Source organism: Chiloscyllium punctatum, chromosome 5 (assembly GCF_047496795.1).
Source record: "Chiloscyllium punctatum isolate Juve2018m chromosome 5, sChiPun1.3, whole genome shotgun sequence".
Taxonomy (NCBI): Eukaryota; Metazoa; Chordata; class Chondrichthyes; order Orectolobiformes; family Hemiscylliidae; genus Chiloscyllium; species Chiloscyllium punctatum.
This window is the reverse complement of record NC_092743.1, coordinates 6859429-6881732: the sequence shown is the minus strand read 5'-3', so window position 1 is coordinate 6881732 and position 22304 is coordinate 6859429. Positions and strand designations below refer to the sequence as shown.

Sequence of the window (22304 nt, the reverse complement as noted above, 5' to 3'; positions counted from 1 at the left end):
GGGGGTGTGGGGAAATGAGGAAACTGGTGAAATCAACATTGATCCCGTGTGGTTGGAGGGTCCCAAGTGGAAGATGAGGCGTTCCTCCTCCAGGTATCAGGTGGTTAGAGTTTGGCGGTGGAGGAGGCCCAGGACCTGCATGTCCTTGGTGGAGTGGGAGGGGGGGGGTTGAAGTGGCTGGCCAGAGGGTGGTGGGATTGTTTGGTGCCTGTGTCCCACAGATGTTCTGAGATGTTCCATGAGTTGGTGTCTTGTCTCCCCAAAGTAGAGGAAATGGCACCACACTTTTTTGCCTCTGATCTCCAGCATCTGCGGTCCTTATGTTCTCCTTCTTGAGGAGGTGGTGGTGACCTGCCTTCTTGAGCTGTTCCAGTCCTTGCAGGGATTTTGCAATCAAGTTAGGGAGTGAGTTCCATAATTTTAATCCACCAACACTGAAGGAACAGTGATATAATTCCAAGTCAGGATGGTGAGGGGCTTGGAGGAGAATTTGCAGGGAGGTACTGTTCCCATGTATCTGCTGCCCTTGTCCTTCTAGATGGGAGTGGTTGTGGGGCTTGGAAGGTGCTGTCTTTGGAACCTTAATGAGGCTGTTGCTTTCCAACCTCCTTCATTTCTTTGAAGAATTAACAAAATGTCGACTTGTATAGTGCACAGGCTGTGATGTCAGTGAACTTTAAAGAGTATGACAAGAAGATATCATACTTAGATACAAGAATATTTGGAATGGTCAGGGTTATAAAAAATAGAACAGATTGGTCAGAGGTGTATTGGAATAATCAGCCTGGATGTAATGGAGGCACAGTGAGGGTTTGGAGAGCAGATGAGCAGAAACAGGGGTTTTGTTATGAAGACTGAAATATCACATTGTGGTGACATGGTGGACACAAGTTTAAAGTTGGGGAACATGGAGCGAGGACAAGACAGAAAATGAAGAACAGCGGGTGACCAAATACGAGAGAAGGCTTCCACCTCCCACTGGAACCATTGGTGCTTTTCCACATGGATCCGTGCCACTCTTCATCCCGAGAAATGGTTTGGGTTTGTGTGGTCTGAAGTCAAATGTGAAGATTTCCCGTCGGGAGCAGGTTGGGGGAGGCGTAGCTCATGTGAGATGGGTTTTGCCAAGCTGCACGACAATGTACGTGAAGTTGCAGAGTGAGCCTGCAAATGGAGTCTCTGAGTGGGAGGTGGCATCTCCTGGTCAGAGCATTGAGGAGGCAATCACGATGAAAAATACCAGCCTTGTTTAGTGAGTGGCACAGAGGGATCTCAGGCTGCAGCTACACTAATTGTTACAAGTAGCTCTTGTTTACATATTCTGATATCTCCTTTTGTGTCTCGTTTCAAATTTTGTTGATATGTTTTCAGCAAAATGTCATTTAAAAAGGCACTATATAAATGCAGGTTGTTATGTTGCCATCCCCCCCCCCCCCCCACTCCCAATATCTGCATTAGACAATTGGTTACTTGCAAATGGCATACACCTTGGGTACCATGGGCACTCGTCAGCACAGGATTCTGAAGTCAGACAGTTCACAAATACAACAGTGTTGAGTCATAGAGTCATAGAGATGTACAGCATGGAAACAGACCCTTCGGTCCATGCCGACCAGATATCCCAACCCAATCTAGTCCCACCTGCCAGCGCCCGGCCCATATCCCTCCAAACCCATCCTATTCATAAAAATCCAGATGCCTTTTAAATGTTGCAATTGTACCAGCCTCCACCACTTCCTCTGGAAGCTCATTCCAGACACGTACTACCCTCTATGTGAAAAAGTTGCCCCTTAGGTCTTTCTTATATCTTGCCCTAAATCTATGCCCTCTAGTTCTGGACTCCCCGACCCCAGGGAAAAGACTTTGTCTATTTATCTTATCCATGCCCCTCATCATTTTGTAAACCTCTATAAGGTCACCCCTCAGCCTCCGACGCTCCAGGGAAAATAGCCCCAACCTGTTCAGCCTCTCCCTGTAGCTCAGATCCTCCAACCCTGGCAACATCCTTGTAAATCTTTTCTGAACCCTTTCAAGTTTCACAACATCTTTCCGATAGGAAGGAGACTAGAATTGCATGCAATATTCTAACAGTGGCCTAACCAATGTCCTGTACAGCTGCAACATGACCTTGAAAGTTCCCCTCCAACCCCCCTCACCATCCTGACTTGGAAATATTATCACCATTCCTTCAGTGTCACTGGGTCAGAATCCTGGAATTCCCTCCCTTGACATTGTGGGTCAACCTACAGCACATGGACTGAGGCGGTTCAAGAAGCCAGCTCACCCCCACCTTCTCAAGGGGCAACTAGGGACGGACAATAAATGCTGACCTGCCCATCAATGCTCATGTTGCATGAAAGAACTTAAACAAATTTCTATGACTGCGTTCATGACCACATGAGCTCCTGAAGCACTTTGCAACCAATGAAATGCTTCTGTAGTGTCTGGCAGAATGGCTGAAGTGCACAGCCAGCTCCCACAAATACTAGCCAGGTGATAGTCGGACTATCAACTTTTTTTTTCTCCTGTCAATTGAGGAACGGGTTTGGTCCCTGGACATTAGGGACGGTTTTGTTACTGTTCACGATAGAGCTCTTGAGATGTTTTGGTTTTGCCCACTTGAGAGGACAGACAAGGACCTCCATTCAATATTGCATTGAAAAGGTGGCACCTCTGACAGTGCAGCAGTACCTCAGCACTGCACTCGAGGTTCACTTTCGATCTTGATTACTCAGTATAGTGCAGCACAGGAACAGGCCCTTTGGCCCATCATGTCTGTACTGACCATTCTAAACTAACCCCATCTACCTGCACGTGGTCCGTATCATAGTTTCATTGTAATAGAAGCAGGAGGAGGCCATTTGGCCCATCGAGCCTGCTCCTCCATTCATTGAGATCGTGGCTGATCTATCCATTGTCTTAGCTCCTCACACCTGTATTATCCCCATAATCCTTAATTCCTGAACCATGCAAAAACTCTCCATTCCTTGACCGTCCATGTGTCAGTCTAAATGACGCTTAAGCATTGCTATCATATCTGCTTCTACCATCTCCCATGGCACCACATTCCAGACACCTACCAGCCTCTGTTAAAAAAATATTTTAAAAATACCTCTCATTTCTCCTTTAACTTTTCATCCTCTCACCTTAAATCTATCTTCCTTATTATTGATGTTTCCACCTTGGGGGGAAAAAGACTCATGACTATCCACTGTATCTATGCCTCTCAAAATTTTATATACTGCTATGGGGTCACCCCTCAGCCTCTGCTGTAGTGAAAACTTGGAGTGGGTGAAATGATCTATTCTGGGACCTCTATTTCATCCTCCAATCAGCTTATGTAAGCAGGAACAGCAGGCTAGATATAATTGACGGGAGAGACGTGACACTAAAGCTCCTCATCTTGCACTCATCAGGACAAATGCAAGAATGCTAAATTTCCCATGCTGGTGGAATATTATTACAATAAGTAAAAAGCATGCTGATCGGTCACTAAGTCCACTTTGATTGGCTTAGGTATTGGCAAGAATTCTGATTGGTGTAGACAGTATTGACTTGTTAACCAACCAGCTCCCTTCCCTTAGGTAAAAATTGGTGCAATTTGGCATTTTTGTTTTGATCCTAGTGAATGCCAGGCAGAAAGTTTCATCGAGACTCCAATGCTATGCTTGCGTCCGAGTATTACATGTTAAACTCCATCACTGTAGGTATGCTTCTGGATGGACTGTATCTGATAGGCTGGGGAAAATCAAAACCCAAGCACATTGCCATAAGATTTCAAACAGTGGAAGTGTTGATGGGCAGGGGCTTGGTGAGCACTAGGGGACAAGTGCCTGTTGCACTGATTTCCTCCTCCCTATTCTCTTATTAGTTACTGGATGAAAACAACCAGCTTATCCAATGCATAATGGATTACCAGAGCAAAGGGAAAACTGCCGAATGTTCGCAGTAAGTTGATTTTACTTCTCTGTTTTTGGGGAGAGGGTGATGTCGTGGCAATACCAGGGGCCAGTAATCAAGAGAAGCCAGACTATTACTGCAGGGACACGGACTGCACCACTCTGGGACAATTTAAATTGAACAAATCTGGAATTGAAAGCTCGCCTCTGGTTATGGTGACTGTGAAACTATCATCGATTGTTGGAAAAACTCATGCAGTTCACTGATGTCCTTTAGGGAAGGAAACTGCCATCCTTCCCTGGTGTGGCCTATAAGTGACTCCAGACCCACAGCAATGTGGTTGACTCTTAACTGCCCTCTGGGCACTTAGGGTTGGATAATAAATGACTACATCCCTTGTCAGAATTTTTTTCTTTACGCTTTCAGCTTGCATTTAAAGTGATGCTTGGCCACATGAACAATAGAGTTTTAACAGCGTTGTAGGAGGCTCTTCAGCCCATGGAGTCCATGCTGGTCATCAAACATGCATTGATTCTAATCCCATTATCCAGTACTTTGCCCACAGTCTTGTATGTTTTGACACTTTGGATGCATATCTGAATATTTAAAGCCATGATGTGGAGGTGCCAGTGTTGGACTGGGGTGGACAAAGTTTTAAAAAATCACAACACTGGGTTATGGTCCAACAGGTTTATTTGGAAGCACTAGCTTTCAGAGCGCTACTCCTTCATCAGAAAGCTAGTGCTTCCAAATGAACCTGTTGGACTGTAACCTGGTGTTGTGTGATTTTTAACTGAATACGGAGAACCCCAATTATCCAGCATTTGATTATCCGAGTTTCGGATTGTCCGAACAAGATTGCAAGGTCCCAATGCTCAGCTAAATTATGTTATCCGGCATTTTATTATGTGGAATTTGATTAGCTGAATGAGATACTCCCTGCCAGTGTCCTTCGGATAACGGAGGTTCCTCTGTATTTGAATGGTGTGGAGGTTCCTACTTCTCAACAGAGCAAGTGGAAAACTGCTGAATGCTGCCAGTAAGTTGGTTTTATTTGAGGCAGTCAGTTCTGGGTATCCAACTCCCTCTGGGTAAATGCCCTTTCCCCCTCAAATCCCCTCCAAGCCACCTCCTTGCCCTACATCAGTGCTCCTGGTTATTGGTCACTCTACTAAGAATGTGCTGCCATGACCACTGTATGCCCTAATCAGATCCACCTCTGCTTTCTCTGCTTGAAGGAAGACCACCCCAGACTGTCCAATCTCTCTTTGATAGTTGATGTGCTGCATCCCAGGCAACATCCTGGTAAATGTCCTCTGTACCCCCTCCATTACGATCACAACAATCCTATACTGTGTGGTGACCAGAACTGCACACAGGACTCCAGCTATGGTCCAGTTGGCATTATGTACAACTCCGTCACAACCTCCTCGCTCTTGTATTTAATGCATCAACTAAATATTCCTTAACTACTTTGGCCACCTGTCCTGCTATCTTCAAGGATGTATGTCCATCAATCTTACGTCTTTAATTATTGGCCGTAGAAATAAATAAAACTTAGGAATGCAAATCCCGCAAAACAAGATTAAAAAAGATAGGGACCTTTAGTCCAAGGTAGCCCTGATATTACCATTCAGCCCATTGAGTCTGCCTCGCCATTCAATTCATGGCTGATTTGATAATCCTCAACTCCACTTTCCTGCCTTTTTCCCATCACCCTCGATTTCCCCCTTCCTGATTTAAAAATCTGTCTGTCTCAGCCTTGAATATACACAATGACCCAGCCTTGACGGCACTCTGTGGGGAAAGAATTCCACAGGTTCATTCCCCTCTGACAGAAGAAATTCCTCCTCATCTCCATCTTAAATGGGGAACCCATTATCCTGAGATTATTCCCTCTGATCCTAGACTCTCCCATACGCGGAAACAATCTTTCTGCATGAACATTGTCAAGTTCCCTAGTAATCCTGTATGTTTCTAAAAGGTCCCCGCGCATTCTTCTAAACCCCAGTGACTACAGGCCCAACCTACTCAACCTCTCCTCATAAGACAGTCCCTCCATCCCCAGGATCAGTACTGCCTCGAATGCCAGTATATTTTTTCCTTAAATAAGGTGCAGAAAACGGTTCACAATGTTCCAGCTGAGGTAAGACTAGTACCTTGTATAGTTTTAAGAAAATCTCCAAATTTTTATACTCCATTCCCTTTGAAGACCAACAAACCATTTGCCTTCCCGATTACCCGCTCAAATTGGATGCTAACATTTTGTGATTCACGGGTGAAGACTCCCAAATCCCTTTGTCCTGTGGTTTTCTGCAGTCTTTCTCTATTTAAGTAATAATCAACTCTTCTATTCTTCCTGCCAAGGTGTGTGACCTCCCATTTGCCCACATTATATTCCACCTGCCAAGTTTTTGCCTCCTCACTTAACCTGTCTACGTCCCTCTGCCAAACCTTTGTGCCATCTTCATCCCTTACATTCCCACCTATTTTCTGTCATCTGCAAAGTTGATGTTAGTCAATTCACTTTCCTCATCCAGGTCATGGTCCCAGTCTTCATCCTGGTGGCACTCACTAATCACAGGTTGCATCCTGATAATGTCTCCCTTGTCCTAACTCTCTGGATTTATATGGGGAGTCCAGTCTAGTTTGTGGATATTGATAGTGGGGGGATTCAATGATGGTGATGCCATGGAATGTTAAGGGATAATGATTAGATTCTCTACTGTTGGACATTGTCATTGGCTGGATTTGTGTAGAGTGAATGTTACTTGTAAAGGATCGAAGGGTATAGGGAGAGAGAAGGAGCAGTTGAGTGATGAGCCATGTTGAACGGTGGAACAGATTTGAGAGGCTTATCCCTCCTACTTCCTATGTTCCTATGATTCTAGGTAACAGAAACAATCTCCTCCTTTTTCCCAATACCCTTCCATATTATTTATTCAAATAGTCATCCACTGATCCTCTTCAGTTGAACCTGCCTTCACCACATTTCCAGGCAGTGTATTCCACACCCTCGCAAGGTGAGAAGGTTATTCCGTACCACACCCTGCCTCCTCTGCACATCACCTTAAATCTGCGCCACCTCTTCTTTTCCCTTTTGCATTCTGATACAGTTTCTCCCTGTCTACTCTGTCCAGCCCACTCCTGCCTTTGAAAAACTCTGTCCCCAAATCTCCTCTCCGCCGCCATCTCTTCAGGGAGAACAGTCTCAAATTCTCCAATCTGTCCTCATCGCTGAAGTTTCTCATCTCTGGAGCAATTCTTGTATTCTACTTCTGCACACTCTCCAATACATTCACATCTATCCTATAAAGTGGCACCCACAACTGTACTCAGCTGAGGTTGAACAAGTGTCTTGTATAAGTTCAACATTGACTCCCTGTTCTATTACTCTATGCCTCTGTTAATAAACCAGAGAATAATGTAAACTTTGCTAACTGTTCTCTCCACCTGTCCCGCTGCCTTCAGTGATCTGTGGACATATGTGGAATGAACTTCCTGAGGAAGTGGTGGATACGGGAACAGTTCCAATGTTTAAAAGACATTTGGATAGCTACAAGAAAAGGAAAGGTTTGGAGGGATATAGGCCAAGAGTAGGCAGGTGGGGCTCGTTTAGTTTGGGATTATATTCAGCATGGACTAGTTGGACGACAGGGTTTATTTCCATACTATATGACTCAATGTCAGGCTTTCCACTGTAACTACTAATTTTATCCTGAATTAACAGAATTGAGAGACTTGACAAACAATCCAGTTATTTCTCAATATATAATTTAGGTAGCATCACACTGTAAACTTTTGCTATAAATTCTGTTTCTTACGGTCTTCTACTCCCCAACCACCTGATGAAGGAGCGGTGCTATGAAAGCTAGTGCTTCCAAACAAACCTGTTGGACTATAACCTGGTGTTGTGTGATTTTAACTTTGTCCACCCCAGTCCAACACCGGCATTTTGTCCTGAATAACTGTGTTGAGACATGTCCCCACCCTTGAAGCTAAACTGACTGGTCTACAATTGGTGGGATTATTCTTAGTCTTTGACATAGAAATAGAATAGTACAACATAGGAACAGGGCCTTCGGCCCACGTTGTTTGTGCTATCCACGATGCTATTCTAAACTGATCCCATTTGTCTGCATGTGGTCCATATCCCTCTATACCCTGCCTACTCGTGTGTCTGTCTTTTAAACATTGCTATCATATCTGTTGTTACCACCTCCCTGACAGCATATTCCAAGCACCTACAACCCTCCGTGTAAAAAAAAAAATTCTCACATATCTCTTTAAACTTTTTTCCCCCTCTCTCAGCTTAAACCTATGCCCCTTAGTATTTGCCTTTTCAAACTTGGGAAAAAGGCTCTGACTAGCCACCCTAGCTGTGCCTCTCATTTTATAAACTTCTATCAGGTTCCCCTTCAGCCTCTGACAATCTAGCAAAACAATTTGGGTTTGTTCAATCTCTCCTTTAAAGCTATAAAACCAGGGATTGCTGGCAGGTCTGGCAGCATCAGTGCAGAGAAATCAAGAGTTAACGTTTCAGGTGGAGAGATCCTTCCTCAGAACCCTCCATTCCAGTAAACTTCTGAAAATGTGGTGGGCCGGTTTAATAGAGGATTCTGCACCCTCTCCAAAGCCATCGCATCCTTCGAATAGTGTGGCGACCAGAACTGCACGCAATACTCCAAATATGGCCGAGCTAAAGCTTTATGCATCTGCAATATGGCAAACGCTGTATGCCTTCTTTACCACCTTATCTGGTTGTGTTGCCACTTTCAAGGAGCTATGGATTTGAACCCCAAGATTCTTCTGTATCTCAAAGCTCCTCTGGGTACTACCATTTCCTGTCTACTTTCTTCTTGCATTTGACCTCCCAAAATGCATCACCTCGCACTGGGTAAAACTCCATCTGCCATTTCTCTGTCTAACTGATCTATGTCCTGCTGCATCCTTTGATCACCTTCCTCACTGTGTCCACATTGCCACCAATTTTCGTGTCATCTGCAAATTTACTAATCAAATCTACGACATTTTCATTCAAATCATTTATATCTATATATTAGAAATAATAGAGGTCCTACCACTGATCCTTGCAGAACACCACTAATCACAGACCTCCGGTCAGAAAAATACTCCCTCACAACTACCCTCTGTCTTCTATGACCAAGTCAATTTTGTATCCAACTTATTAATTCGCCACAGATCCTATATGTCTTAATCTTCTGGACCAGCCAACTATGAGGGACCTTGTTATATGCTTCAGTAAAGTCCACGTAGATGACATCCACTGCCCGACCCTCAACAATCATCTTGCTCTTCATCATAGAATCCCTGCAGTGTGGAAACAGGCTATTCGGCCCAACAAGTCCACACTGACCCTCTGAAGAGTAACCCATTACCCCAACCCTATTACTCTGCATTTCCCCTGATCAATGCACCTAACCTACCCATCCCTGAACACGATGGGCAAAATAGCATGGCCAATTCACCTAACCTGCACGTCTCTGGATTGTGAGAGGAAACCAGACCACCTGGAGGAAACCCACGCAGACACTGGGAGAATGTGTAAACTCCACGCAGAGAGTCACCCAAGGCTGGAATCGAACCCAGGTCGCTGGCGCCGTGAGGCAGCAGTGCTAACCACTAAACCACTGTGCCACCCCTCACTTCCTCAAAAAAACTCCATTCAAATTTGAGATAAGACCTGCCTCCCATGCTGACTATTTCTAATACATCCATTCATTTCTAAATATGCCTATCCTAAAAATCTTCTTCAATAATCCCCCTACCACTGATGTAAGTCTTACTGACTTCGACATTCCCAGATTATCCCTGCAGTCCTCCATAAACAAAGGAACAACATTGGCTATTCTCCAATGTTCTGGAACATTGGCTGTGGCTAAAGAGGATACAAAGATCTCTGTCAAGGCCCCAGCAATCTCCTCCCCTGCCTTGCTCTCGCTGGAATGTTTACAATTGCAATTTGCAAATCTCTGGTCTCAATTCCCAGTTCTCCGAATCTGGGGAAGACAGAGTGAACATGCCAGCAGCCGGCAGTTTACCCCCTCACTTCCTTCAAAAACTCCTTTTTATTTTTGTTGTGGAATTGAGTTTTTGCCATCTGTCATGTCCCCAGAAAGTTGGCCCAGGGCCTGAGATTATTTATCCAGTGACAGTGGCACGGTGCCATTATCTCTCCAGCCTGCATCTGCTGCTAACATTGGCATCCACTTGTCTCTGCACAAGGACATTGGTCCATGTGAAATAAGGGCTATTTCAATCGAGCAGTTAAAGTTTTTACATACTCACTGCGCCATGCTACACCACACCCTATCTCTGTCACCTCCTCCAGCCCCATCACCTCTCCCTATCTCTCTCACCTCCTCCAGCCCCATCACCTCTCCCTATCTCTCTCACCACCTTCAGCTCCTACACCACACCCTATCTCTGTCACCTCCTCCAGCCCCATCACCTCTCCCTATCTCTCTCACCTCCTCCAGCCCCATCACCTCTCCCTATCTCTCTCACCACCTTCAGCTCCTACACCACACCCTATCTCTGTCACCTCCTCCATCCCCTACACCTCTCCCTATCTCTGTAACCTCCTCCAGCCCCTATTCCCCTCTCCCTATCTCTATAAACCCCCCTCCAGCCCCATACCCCCTCCCTGTCTCTGCAACTTCCTCCAGCCCCTACATCCCCTCCCTATCTCTGTAACCCCCTCCAGCCCCTACACCCCCCTCCCTATCTCTGTAACCCCCTCCAGCCCCTACACCCCCTCCCTATCTCTGTAACCCCTTCCAGCCCCTACACCCCCCTCCCTATCTCTGTAACCTCCTCCAGCCCCTACACCCCCCTCCCTATCTCTGTAACCCCCTCCAGCCCCTACACCCCCCTCCCTATCTCTGTAACCCCCTCCAGCCCCTACACCCCCTCCCTATCCCTGTAACCTCCTCCAGCCCCTACATCCCCTCCCTATCTCTGTAACCCCCTCCAGCCCCTACACCCCCTCCCTATCTCTGTAACCTCCTCCAGCCCCTACACCGGCTCTTGGGTCTAGTTTTAATCGCAGTCATTGTGTTAAATAGCCTGTGGGAAGTTGTCACTAACAGCACTGTGTTCATACTGAGTCCGAGAGTGGGACCCACTATGGAGTCATCAGCCGAGACTGGCAGAGCTCCCTCGCCAGTCCCCACCCCTGACACTGGTACTGAGGCAGTGCCTCCCTGGGGGGGGGGGGGGGGGGGGCGGGGGTTGTTGAGGGGGTGTAAAGTTAAGGCCACTGCTGTGTTTTCAGCTGGCTGTGAAAGGTGGCCTGGTGTGACACGGAAGAATAATTGGGAATTTCTTACCGGGTCTCACGGCCATTTTTCATACCTTCTTAACATCACTACCTTTTTTCCACAAGTGGCATTGTTGTCGGTGAGATCTTGCTATGTTTAAAGCATTTGGCTCCCCTGTTCCCTACGTTGCAACTGTGTTAAGCTACATTACAATGGTCTCCACATTTGGCAGAGCACTTCATGACTTGTTTTGTCCAGAACCAGAGGGTCCCAGTCTAAGGATACGGGATGGACTGAGATGGGGAGAAATGTCTTCATCCAGAGAGTGGGGGAACCTGTGGAATTCTCTGTTACAGAAAGTGGTTGAGACTAAAACGTTGAATGTTTTCAAGAAGACTGTAAGAAATAGGGACACGAGGAGACCATTTGGCTCCTCGAGCCTTCTCCATCAGTGGTTGATCCAATGTTTGTCACACCCACGTTCCTAGATACCTTCTTTAGAAGGAGTTAGATATAGTTCTTGGAGCTAAAGAGATCAAAGCGTATGGGGAGAAAGTGGGCATAGGGGACTGAGCTGGATGATCAGCCATGATCATATTGAATGGCAGGGCAGGTTTGAAGGGCTGAATGGCCTACTCCTGCTCCTATATTCCATGTTTCAGCTGTACAGCATTTTGGGGTGTCTTGGGATTATAGAAAGTAGCTATATTAAATGCAGGTTAATTCCTCCTTTTTTTGTATCACTGTTCTCGCCTCTCTTTGGCAAATGTCCAGACTCTGACAGGTTTGAGACCTGTTCTGTGATTGACTGAAGGATGTGTTGATGTAAACCCAGTCAAAAAGTAATTGATCACTGTTGCTTTAAGCACCACTGCATGTGTAATTTGCCAGGGGCTGGCACTTAATGCTGAGCTCTCCTTGACTGTTGTTACAAAACAAACCATACTGGTTTATACATGATATTCCATGGACCTTATCTGCTCAGTGTGGGGGTAAATACACACAGATCATTCAGGATTAAAACCGAGAACGCTGTTGGTTCGGACGCTCAAGACAGCTTTGCAACCTACTGCCAGAGTCCCCATTCCATGTGGATAAAGTGACAGATCAGCAGCCTCTTTGAAGATGGATCCAGAAGGGTTGTGGGACCAGTATTTGAGCTCCCGGTTTAGGCCCCTCAACAGCACCTACCTTCAGGGTTGGGTACTGAGGCAGTGCTGCTTTGTTGAGGGTGCCTCCAGTGGGGGCTAACCACTGCCTTCCCCTGCCCCTGTGGCAGATCCACTGGCTGCAAGTGGAAGAAGAGCTGGGAGATTCTCTGACCGGTGTCCGCCCTCCTGCCTCGATAGAGGTACAATCCTCATGCTCCTGCTGGACCATCGGGATGCTCTCACATTACCGAGGGAGAGATAGAGACAGGGCTGGGGGTGGTTTAACCTGAGAGTCACCATGCCTCAGGTGAGGGGGGAGGAGGAGAAGGAGCGTCCTTTGTGGTAACCTCAGCCGGCGTGGGAATTGAACCCACATTGTTGGTGTCACACTGTATTGCCAACCAGCTGCCCAGCCAATTGAGCCAACTGACCTCTGAAGGTAAAGTTGTCATAGTCCCAGGCGATTATACAGCTGCTCTCTCATGAAAGAGAGATGACTGGTGGTGTGTTTCACCCGAGGGGGCAAGGTCAAGACAGTAGGATCCTCACCGTGATCTTGGACAGTGTGGGAATACTGTGGGAATTCCCTTCCTGATTAAAAATCTCTCTGTCTCAGCCTTGAATATACTCAATGCCCCAGCCTCAACAGCCCTCTGAGGTAAAGAATTCCACAAATTCATTCCCCTCTGAGAGAAAAAAATCCTCCTCATCTCTGCCCTAAATGTGTGACCCCTTACTCTGAGATTATACCCTCTGGTCCTAAATGGTCCCACAGGGGAAGCCAGCTTTAATTATTGACCTTGCCATGTCCTCTAAGAATTATTGTCTCTTACTCAAATGAGTACAATACAGAGTTTATAAGTCACTACTTACAGAATTGTGTATGTTTCAATAAAGTCCACTCACTTCTAAACTCCAATGAGTACAGGCCCAACCTACTCAATCCCACCTCATAAGACTGCCCCTCTATACTTAGCACCAACATAGTGAACCTGACATACAATGCCAGTGTATGTTCCCTTCGATAAGGGGCCCAAAACTGATCACCGTATTCCACATGTGATCTGACTAGTGCTTTAGTATTGTTTTAGCCAAACCTACTTTCATACTCCGTTCCCTTCGAAGGGCCTGTTTCTACATTGTTTCTACACAATCTAATCTAATCTAATCTAAAGGCCAACATTCCACTTGCCTTCCCTATTACCGGCTGAACTTGGACACTAGCTTTTTGTGATTCGTGGACAAGGACTGCCAAATCCTTCTGTGCTGTAGCTTTCTGCTATCTTTCCCCATTTAAATAATGTTCTGCTCCTCTAATCTTCCTGCCAAACCTCACATTTTCCTGCTGTATGTTCCATCTGCCAAGTTTTTGCCCTCTCACTTAAAGTATCCCTACCGCTGAAGAATGTTTTTTTAGTCTCACATGTCCTTCCCACTTACTTTTGTATCATCCACAAATTTGGTTATTGTACATACACTTTCCTCATCCAAGTCATTAGTATCGATTGTAAGGAATTGTGGTCCCAGCATTGATCCCTGCATCACTCTACTGGTTATAGGCTGTCATCCTGAAAATGCTCTCATCGTCCCAACTCTGTCTTCAATGAGTTAGCTAGTGCTCTGGGTAATCTACCACCTCCCAATGCCATGGGCTGTTAACCAACACTCTCTTGAAGCTGTGTGGATGCACACATACTGCTGCTCTGTGAATTCCACCCGTGGCAATTGTGGCATAGACCTCTGCTTCTGGAAGTCACTGCTCTGCATGGTCCTCAGAAGCTCCTGCAGATGGAAATAAAATTCAAGGAAACACTGCTGTTATCCTATTTGAAGCCATCCTTGCGCTACCTTATCAATTATCTTTTAGAAAGACATGATCGGCACAGTGGCTCAGTGGTTAGCACGGCTGCCTCATAGCCCCAGAGACCCGGGTTCAATTCCCACCTCGGGTGACTGTCTGTGTGGAGTTTGCACATTCTCCCCGTGTCTGTGTGGGTTTCTTCTGGGTGCTCTGGTTTCCTCCCACTGTCCAAAAATATGCAGGTCAAGTGAATTGGCCATGCTAAATTGCCCGTAGTGTTCAAGGATGTGTAGGCTAGGTGCATTAGTCAGGGGGAAATGTAGAGTAATTGGGTGGGGGAATGGGTCTGAGTGGGTTACTCTTTGGTGTGGACTTGTTGGGCCCAATGGCCTGTTTCCACGCTGTGGGGATTCTATGGAAAAAAAAACGAATATATTACATCTACCTGTTCCCCTTAATCTGCATTTGATCAAGGCCACATTTGACACGAGTGTAGCATCAAGGAGCCCAAACAAAATTAGAATCAATGGGTATTGGGGCAAACTCTCCGCTGGTTTGAGTCATAACTGGCACCTAGGAAAATGATTGTGGTTCTTGTCAGGTATGAGTTCCCCTTCATGAAGACATGCTGACTCTGCTTGATGTATCACATATTTCTAACTGCTCTGTGAATACATCCTGAATAATCTGTACATGAAAACCAAGGCTCTCGCTCCCCTGTGCCAGTTCTGAGGGAGTGTTGCACTGGTCTGGGTTGCATTTCCCTGAGGCCTTTAAACAAGTCCCTGTCAGTGATCGTGGGTAAACATCAAAACAGGTTGTGGCCTGATTCCAAAGAAGACCAAATGGGATTTTGACATTTTTGTTAAAGGAATGGTGTACAAAAGCAGTGAAGTATTGCTGTAACTGTACAAGGCATTGGTGAGACAAGGCCACTCAGTTCCTCACCTCATTACAGCCATGGTTCAAAAGAGCTGAATTTCAGAGTGAAGGGAGAGTTATAACCCTTGACATCATGGCCGCATTTGACAGAGTGTGGCATCAAGGTGCCCAAGCAAAATTAGAATCAATGGGTATTGGGGCAAACTCTCTGCTGTTTGACCCATACCTGGCACATTGGAAAGTTATTGTGGTTGTTTGAGTAACCACTTTGGACAGAGGAAGGAGGTAATTACTGAGGTAAAGGTAAATCTTCACAGAGGGCAGAGAATATGTGGAGTTCTCTAGCACAGGAGGCATTGACCATGTTTCCACAGACTTCTAGAGGCTAAAGGTGTCAAGGAACATGGGAAGAGGGCAGAAGTATGGCGTTGAGATAGATGATAGTGTCAAATGGCAGAGCATGTTTGATGGGCTGAATGGCCTACTCCTCCTCCTATTTTCTGTGCACCCACGTGCTTCTAAGGAGAACAACTCCAAGAGTCTCCACCCAACCCTGTCATAAAATCCCTCATCCCTGGAACCATTCTGACAACTTGCCTCCTCACCACCTGAGGGGTCATCACACCCTTCCTGAAGTACAGGGGGGTGGTGGTGAGAACTGGACACAAAACTCCAACTGGGACCCAAACCAGAACTTTCTAAAGGTTTGCTGTGTTTTCCCTGCTTTTGTATTTTGCTCCTCAGTTTGGTAAGTGCATGCTTTGCTCGCTACTCTCACTCAAAACGTTCTGCGGTCTCAAAGCCCAGTAGACGTGTGCCCTGGGGGCATGCTGTCCATAACTGCCATGTAGTTGATGTTAGCTCTCCCCCAACCCTTCTGCCCAATGCATCACCTCACACTTAATAACCGCCACCTGCCATGAGTCTGCCAACCTGGCCCCGATAGTTCATCTCATTCCCACTATTCGCCCCTCCTCCGACCTTGGTGGAATCAGAGAAGTTTGGCATTTTTCCCTGTCTTCCAGGATTGTTTCCATGAATTATAAAAAGCGGTTGACCCTCTGGGAACAGCGCTGTCTGCCACCTATCATAGATCACAGCTTTGTGTCCTTATGACCAATGTATTGTTATCCCATTGGACACAGACCCTCCTATTCCATAAGCCCTGATTCTGTTAACCACCCTTTAAATGTGGTGCTCTGTTAAATACGTGGTCGTAAAATTAACACAGAGGCAATTTTGTACACATCAGTCATCAGCCCCTCACAACCCAACCCTCTATAACTTCCTTTCTTAATGATGGCAGTGATTTGCAACTTTTTGTTCGTGGAATCTTTAGCAAGGACCAGATGACATTATCTCAGTTTAAGGGGTCACCTGTTTAATTTGAAGATGAGGAGGAATTTCTTCTTTCAGAGGGGAGTGAATCTGTGGAATTTTTTCCCTCCGAGGGCTGTCAAGGCTGGGGCATTGAGTATATTCAAGGCTGAGACAGACAGATTTTTAATCAAAAAGGGGAATCGAGGGTTATGGGGAAAAGGCAGGAGAGTGGAGTTGAGGATTATCAGATCAGCCATGATCCCATTGAGTGATGGAGTAGACTCGATGGGCTGGATGGCCTGTTTCTCTATGTCTTGTGGTTGCCGAACTGGGAACCCAGAAGCCCTTTTCCACAATCTTGATTGCAATAGCTGGCAGATTTATTTAAATTCAGTTGATTCAAAAAAAAAAGTCACAGGTTTTAAAGCTGGTCCCCATGGTGGTGACCGTGATTGGTTGTGAGCACCCTGCTGTGTTTACCCAGTCTGGTGCACACACGACTCCAAGCCCACACCAAGGTGGATGCCTCTTAGCGGCCATCTGAAGAAAAACCCAATCCAGTCTCTTAACTCAAGGGTGAACTGCAAATGGTGGCTTTCCATCACCTTTGAATGAATTAAGACAAAAGTATGGGACTCTGGCCAGGATAGGGTTGTAATGATACTGTCAGAGAATTCGTCTCCTTTTATTCCCCCCGCACTTTATTTTATTCGCTGTATTTTACAGATTAATGATTTTCTGGAAGGTTATCAGCGTGCCCTATGGCAGAATGCAACTTTGCATTCACAAACTTCAGTAGATTTCCCTTTCTCTTTGCAGATGAGATTTGATTTCTTTTCACTCCATATAGAAATGGTATTCTGTGATCTTTTCCAATCAGCCCTGCTACTTTATACCTTTTGTAGTATTAAACTATTGCACCAGCTGTGTCCCTTGTTTAAGGGTGTGTGTTATTGAGTTTTTGTTGTGTGTCTGCTGCATTATTAACACCAGCATGTCGTTCAACTTCAGTTGTGGCTCCTGTGCTTCAAGGTCATTGCTTCAGATTTGAATGGTAAGGGATTCCCAAGCATTTGCAGCAGACTCTGACTGTGAAAATATTGTTAAAAACTTGCTTCCAAACTGTAGGGATTCTATGATCTGAAACAATTTCTTCAGAGCAGCAGAATGAGTAAGGAGACACAGTTAATCAGTAACCACAGATTAAAGGAGCGCTTATGCCACAGAGAACCAAACTTCTCCCCTTCCATGGAACCCAATTCTGTAATCTCTCACCATGTACAGAACATGCTTGTTTTTATTCTTCCTGCCAAACGGGACAATTTCATCTATTTACCACATCTTTGCCCAATGAATCCGTCTCTATCCCTTTATAACTTCCTTATACCCTCTTGCATCCATGGAATCATCCAGTACAGAAAAGGCCATTTGGCTGATCAAGTCTGTACTGCCAAAAATAAACTACAACCTAACCTTACCCCACTTTCCTGCTGTCAGCCATTGCCCTGAATGTTATGACACCTGGGCTGGTAAGGTTGTGTGATCTAACTCCAATCACTTCCTCTCGCTCTGCTATTTATCTAGCACCCCCTTTCAATGAGTAAATATGATTCCCCTCACACACATTCCACTTTCTCACTTTGCTAGATTTTCACTGTGTTCCTTATTGCATTTATGAATTAGAGTCAGATTATGGCTTTTTATTTTGCACTCATTATTTTGTCAAAGTTTGAGAGTTGTGCATTTAACTCTTTTATTTTAAGAATTAGAAGTGTTTTTTGAGGCATGATTGATCACCTCTCATTCTACTGCACTCCCAGGCGCCTCAGAGGTTGGAATAAGTTCCCTTTGTCATCTCACAAGCTTAAAAACTGATGAAATTCAGCATGTTCTAAAGAGATATTTAATACTGTAAGTCAGTCAAGAAATTGTGGCTGACCTTTCAAGATTTGAGTCATTGTCGGTAATCAGAACATTAGTCACAGCTCCCCCGTAGACTCCCACTTGCAAGTGCTCGTCTGATACCGTGGAGCTGAAGGTTGATCAGCCAACATATAACTTGGTTCCTTGATGCTCCATGGTGTGTACAAAGCACATTCTCTGTCATCTTTCTATGACTTTTGTTGTTCTGCTGGGGAGTTTACAGTCCAATGACCTCAACATAGACTTCACCAGCTTCAAATTCCCACCACCCCCAGCCTAATCCCATGTGATGTAACAAGCACATTTGTACAAGTGAGCAGCCACAAGCTATGGTTTTAAAAATGACTGTCATCAGCTTCATTGAAAGATTATTCGGGGATATGCAGGAATGTGGCGGTGAGGTACAATTAGATCAGCCATGACCTCATTGAATGGTGGAGCAGGCTCAAGGGGCCAAATAGCCTGCTCTTGTTGGTTTGATATTGTTTGAGGACAATGGGTGAACACCCTCCCTCTTCAAAACAGAGGCACAGGGAACTTACACACCCACTTGGAAAGTAAGACGGTTTGCGGGGGGGTGGGGAGGGAGCATGCTCTCGTTGGTCATCTGCAAGGCAAGGCCTTTGACTTGGTGGTAACCCCATGCTGTCCTGTATGTCTGACTGTATCTCTGGAGTGCAACCTGAGAGCCCATAACCTTCTGCCTCAGTGAGTCATGGCTCAACCGGGCATGTTCATGTCTGCATGTGTATTCGGGAAACTCCTGGGATGATTCAGAGCTTTAAACTCGACCTGAAATTAATTCTTTGATCGCGGTTTCGATGCTGAATCTTTAAACAAGTATGGTCCATGATTCTTTTGATAAAACTGTTTTTTCTCCCTCCTCCTGCAGGTACCAGCAAATGCTTCATAGAAATTTGGTCTATCTGGCAACAATAGCAGATTCCAATCAGAACATGCAGTCACTCTTACCAGCTGTAAGTCCTTTTTTTTTCAGTAGGATTTTGTAAAACAATATTAAGCTTGCTGAATCTCTGATGTACAGGTGTTTGTAATCCTTTCGGGAGCCAGAAAGAGTGGGAACTGCAATCTGGAGTTAATTATTTCTGTCTTACCTGCGGTGACATTAATGTGCCAACTCTCTGTCCATTCTGCATGTTTATTAATTGCTCTCGGTAATATTCGCTATATTGGTCCTTACCATGAGTGAGGGTTGTCTATGTGCTGCGTGGTTGAGTTAATCTAAATGGTATCCTGCAGAGTTTAGAGGAATGAAAGGTGATCTCATCATTGAAAGAGTCACATTTCTGAAGTGGATTGACAGGGTAGATACTGAGAGACATGAAAGCAAAACTCCGCTGGAAGTCTGAAGCAAACTCCAAATGCTGGAGAAACTCAGCAAATCAGTGGAGGGAAACAGTTAAAGTTTGAATCTGATATGAGTATGAACATAAACAGACGAACCTTTAGCCTTGGCATTTGAACCAAACTCATTGGCGTCATTTGTGGCTTCAAAGTGTTGTTTTTGTGAGGGGGGAGCAAGGATGAGCCAGAAGTATATTCCTGTTTACTGCCAACACTGCCCACCCAAACCCCCTTTCACATTATGTGGGCCCCTGCTTCCTACCCTCACTCCTGAATGGGCTGGCTGGAATTTTCAGCTTCCAGTCTGCTGTATCCTCTCTGCAGTCCCCTTTCCCACAACCAGGGAGGTTGCTTCCTACTTATTGAAATCCTCTGCTCATCGGAAACTCCTCAATTAAATCTCTCCTTCACCACCTCAGCAAGAGCACGCCTCAAGTATTCTGTGCAGTTTGGTCGCTTTGTTAAGACAGGATAGACTAACACTGGAGGCTATAAGGAGAAGAGTCACCAGACTGGTTTATCAGGGTGAGGGGGTTTTATCTGACCACAAGCAGCTAGAATGGGCTGATTCTGTATCTGCTGGAGTTGAAAGGAATGAGAGGTGAACATATTGAACATGAGAACATAAAAACTAGGAACAGGAGGAGGCCATTCAGCCCCTCAAGCCTATTCCACCCTGTAATACAATCATGGCTGATCTCACCTCAGTCTCAACTATACTTTCCTGCCCGGTGCCCATAACCCTCCAATCCGTTGCTGATTAAAAATCTGTCTGTCCCTTCCTTAAATTTACTCCGTGTCCCAGCATCCCCCGCACTCTGGTGGGAGTGAGTCCATGTCCCTTTGACAGAAGTCGTTCCTCCCCATCTCTGTTTAAATCTGCCCCCCCCCCCCTTATTCTCATGCTGTGACCTGTCAATTGCGATTGACCCCACGTGAATAAACATCCTCTCCACGTCTACTGTGTCAATCCCCTTTAGTATCCTGTACACCTCAATTAGACCTCCTCTCTTGCTTCTAAATTGCACAGTGTATAGGCCTAAACAGTTCAATCTTTCTTGATAAGACAACCCCTTCATATCGGGCCTGAATGTAGGGAACACTCTCGCAATCTGACAGGAAGTGACAGGGTGGATACTGAGAGACTGTGTTTCCTCTTGTGAAAGAAAATGCAACCACAGTTATAACATGAAGGGTCTCCCACTGAAGATAGAGTTAAGGAATTTTTCTTTTTGTTTTTGAGGGCCATTAATCTGTGGAACTCCCTTCCCCAGTGAGCAGTGGAGGCTGTGTTACTGAATGTATTCAATACCGGTTTAGACTGAGTTTGGTCAACAAGGCAGTTAAGTGCTGAGGGGGTGGGTGGGACCATGCAGGAAGTGGAGTTGAGAACTCCAGTGGAGTTGATTATTGTATTGAGCAATTTGGATGGGCTGAATGGCCTATTCCAGCTCCTTTGGTTGAATGTTCTTCTGGACCCTGGGTCTATCCCTAATCTCTCCTCCATGTCCGTCTAAGTAAACCATTTTCGATGTTTCCTAATCACCCCACTTGGAAATGTTATGATGCACCTTTGGAGCAGGTGGGATTAGAACCCAGCTCTCCTGGCTCAGAGATAAGGACACTCCCACTGCACTGCAAGAAATTGTGACACGTGGTCAGTATTATGAATCCTAAGTACAGTAGATGCCTGGATGGGATAAACCTCGATGAGGTGATTCCAGAGTGATCTCCTGGCCTTGTGAACCTTAAGATGAAGCCAGGCATGGTTTGGAGATGAGGTGCCAGCATGGATTGATTTGGAAGACCGTTATTCTGACATTTTTTTTCCCTCTCTCTTTTATAATGTATTCCTAAAATCTGCAATGCTAGACTTCTACTTATAGAGTGATAGAGATGTACAGCACGGAAATAAACCCTTCAGTTCAACTCGTCCATGGTGACCAGTCTAGTCCCACCTGCCAGCACCCGAACCATATCCCTCCAAATCCTTCCTATTCATATACCCATCCAGATGCCTTTTAAATATTGCAATTGTACTAGCCACTTCCTCTGGCAGCTCATTCCATACATGTACCACCCTCTTCGTGAAAACATTGCCCCTTAGGTCTCTTTTATATCTTTCCCCTCTCACCCTAAACCTATGCCCTTTAGTTCTGGACTCCCCCCCCACCCCAGGAAAAAGACCATGTCTATTTGCCCTATCTATGTCCCTCATGATTTAATAAACTTCTATAAGGTCACCCCTCAGCCTCTGAGACTCCAGGGAAAACAGCCCCAGCCTGTTGAGCCTTTTCCTATAGCTCAAATCCTCCTGTAAATCTTTTCTGAACCCTTTCCAAGTTTCACAGCATCTTTCTGATAGGAAAGAGACCAAAATTGCAGGCAATAGTCCAAAAGTGGCCTAACCAATGTCCTGTACAGCCGCACCATGACCTCCCAACTCCTGTACTCAATACTCTGACCAATAAAGGAAAGCATACCAAACACCTTCTTCACTATGCTGTCTATCTGTGAATCTACTTTCAAGGAGCTATGAACCTGCACTCCAAGGTCTCTTTGTTCAGCAACACTCCCTAGGACCTTACCATTAAGTGTATAAGTCCTGATAAGATTTGCTTTCCCAAAATGCAGCACCTCGCATTTATCTAGATTAAACTCCATCTTCCACTCCTCAGC

At 45.5% G+C, this 22304-nt stretch overlaps 1 protein-coding gene across 6 annotated transcripts in view; it reads left to right on the top strand.

Annotated features, from left to right (window-relative positions):
• ss18 (SS18 subunit of BAF chromatin remodeling complex) overlaps nt 1-22304 on the top strand; it is a 78164-nt gene that overhangs the window by 5680 nt on the left and 50180 nt on the right. For 5 of the 6 annotated variants that reach the window (XM_072569714.1, XM_072569712.1, XM_072569708.1 and 2 more), the window contains exons 2-3: nt 3872-3948; nt 19153-19237. In XM_072569714.1, the coding sequence (XP_072425815.1) occupies nt 3872-3948; nt 19153-19237 (162 nt within the window). The remainder of the gene's footprint in view (nt 1-3871; nt 3949-19152; nt 19238-22304) is intronic. The other variant, XM_072569713.1, reaches the window with a different exon arrangement.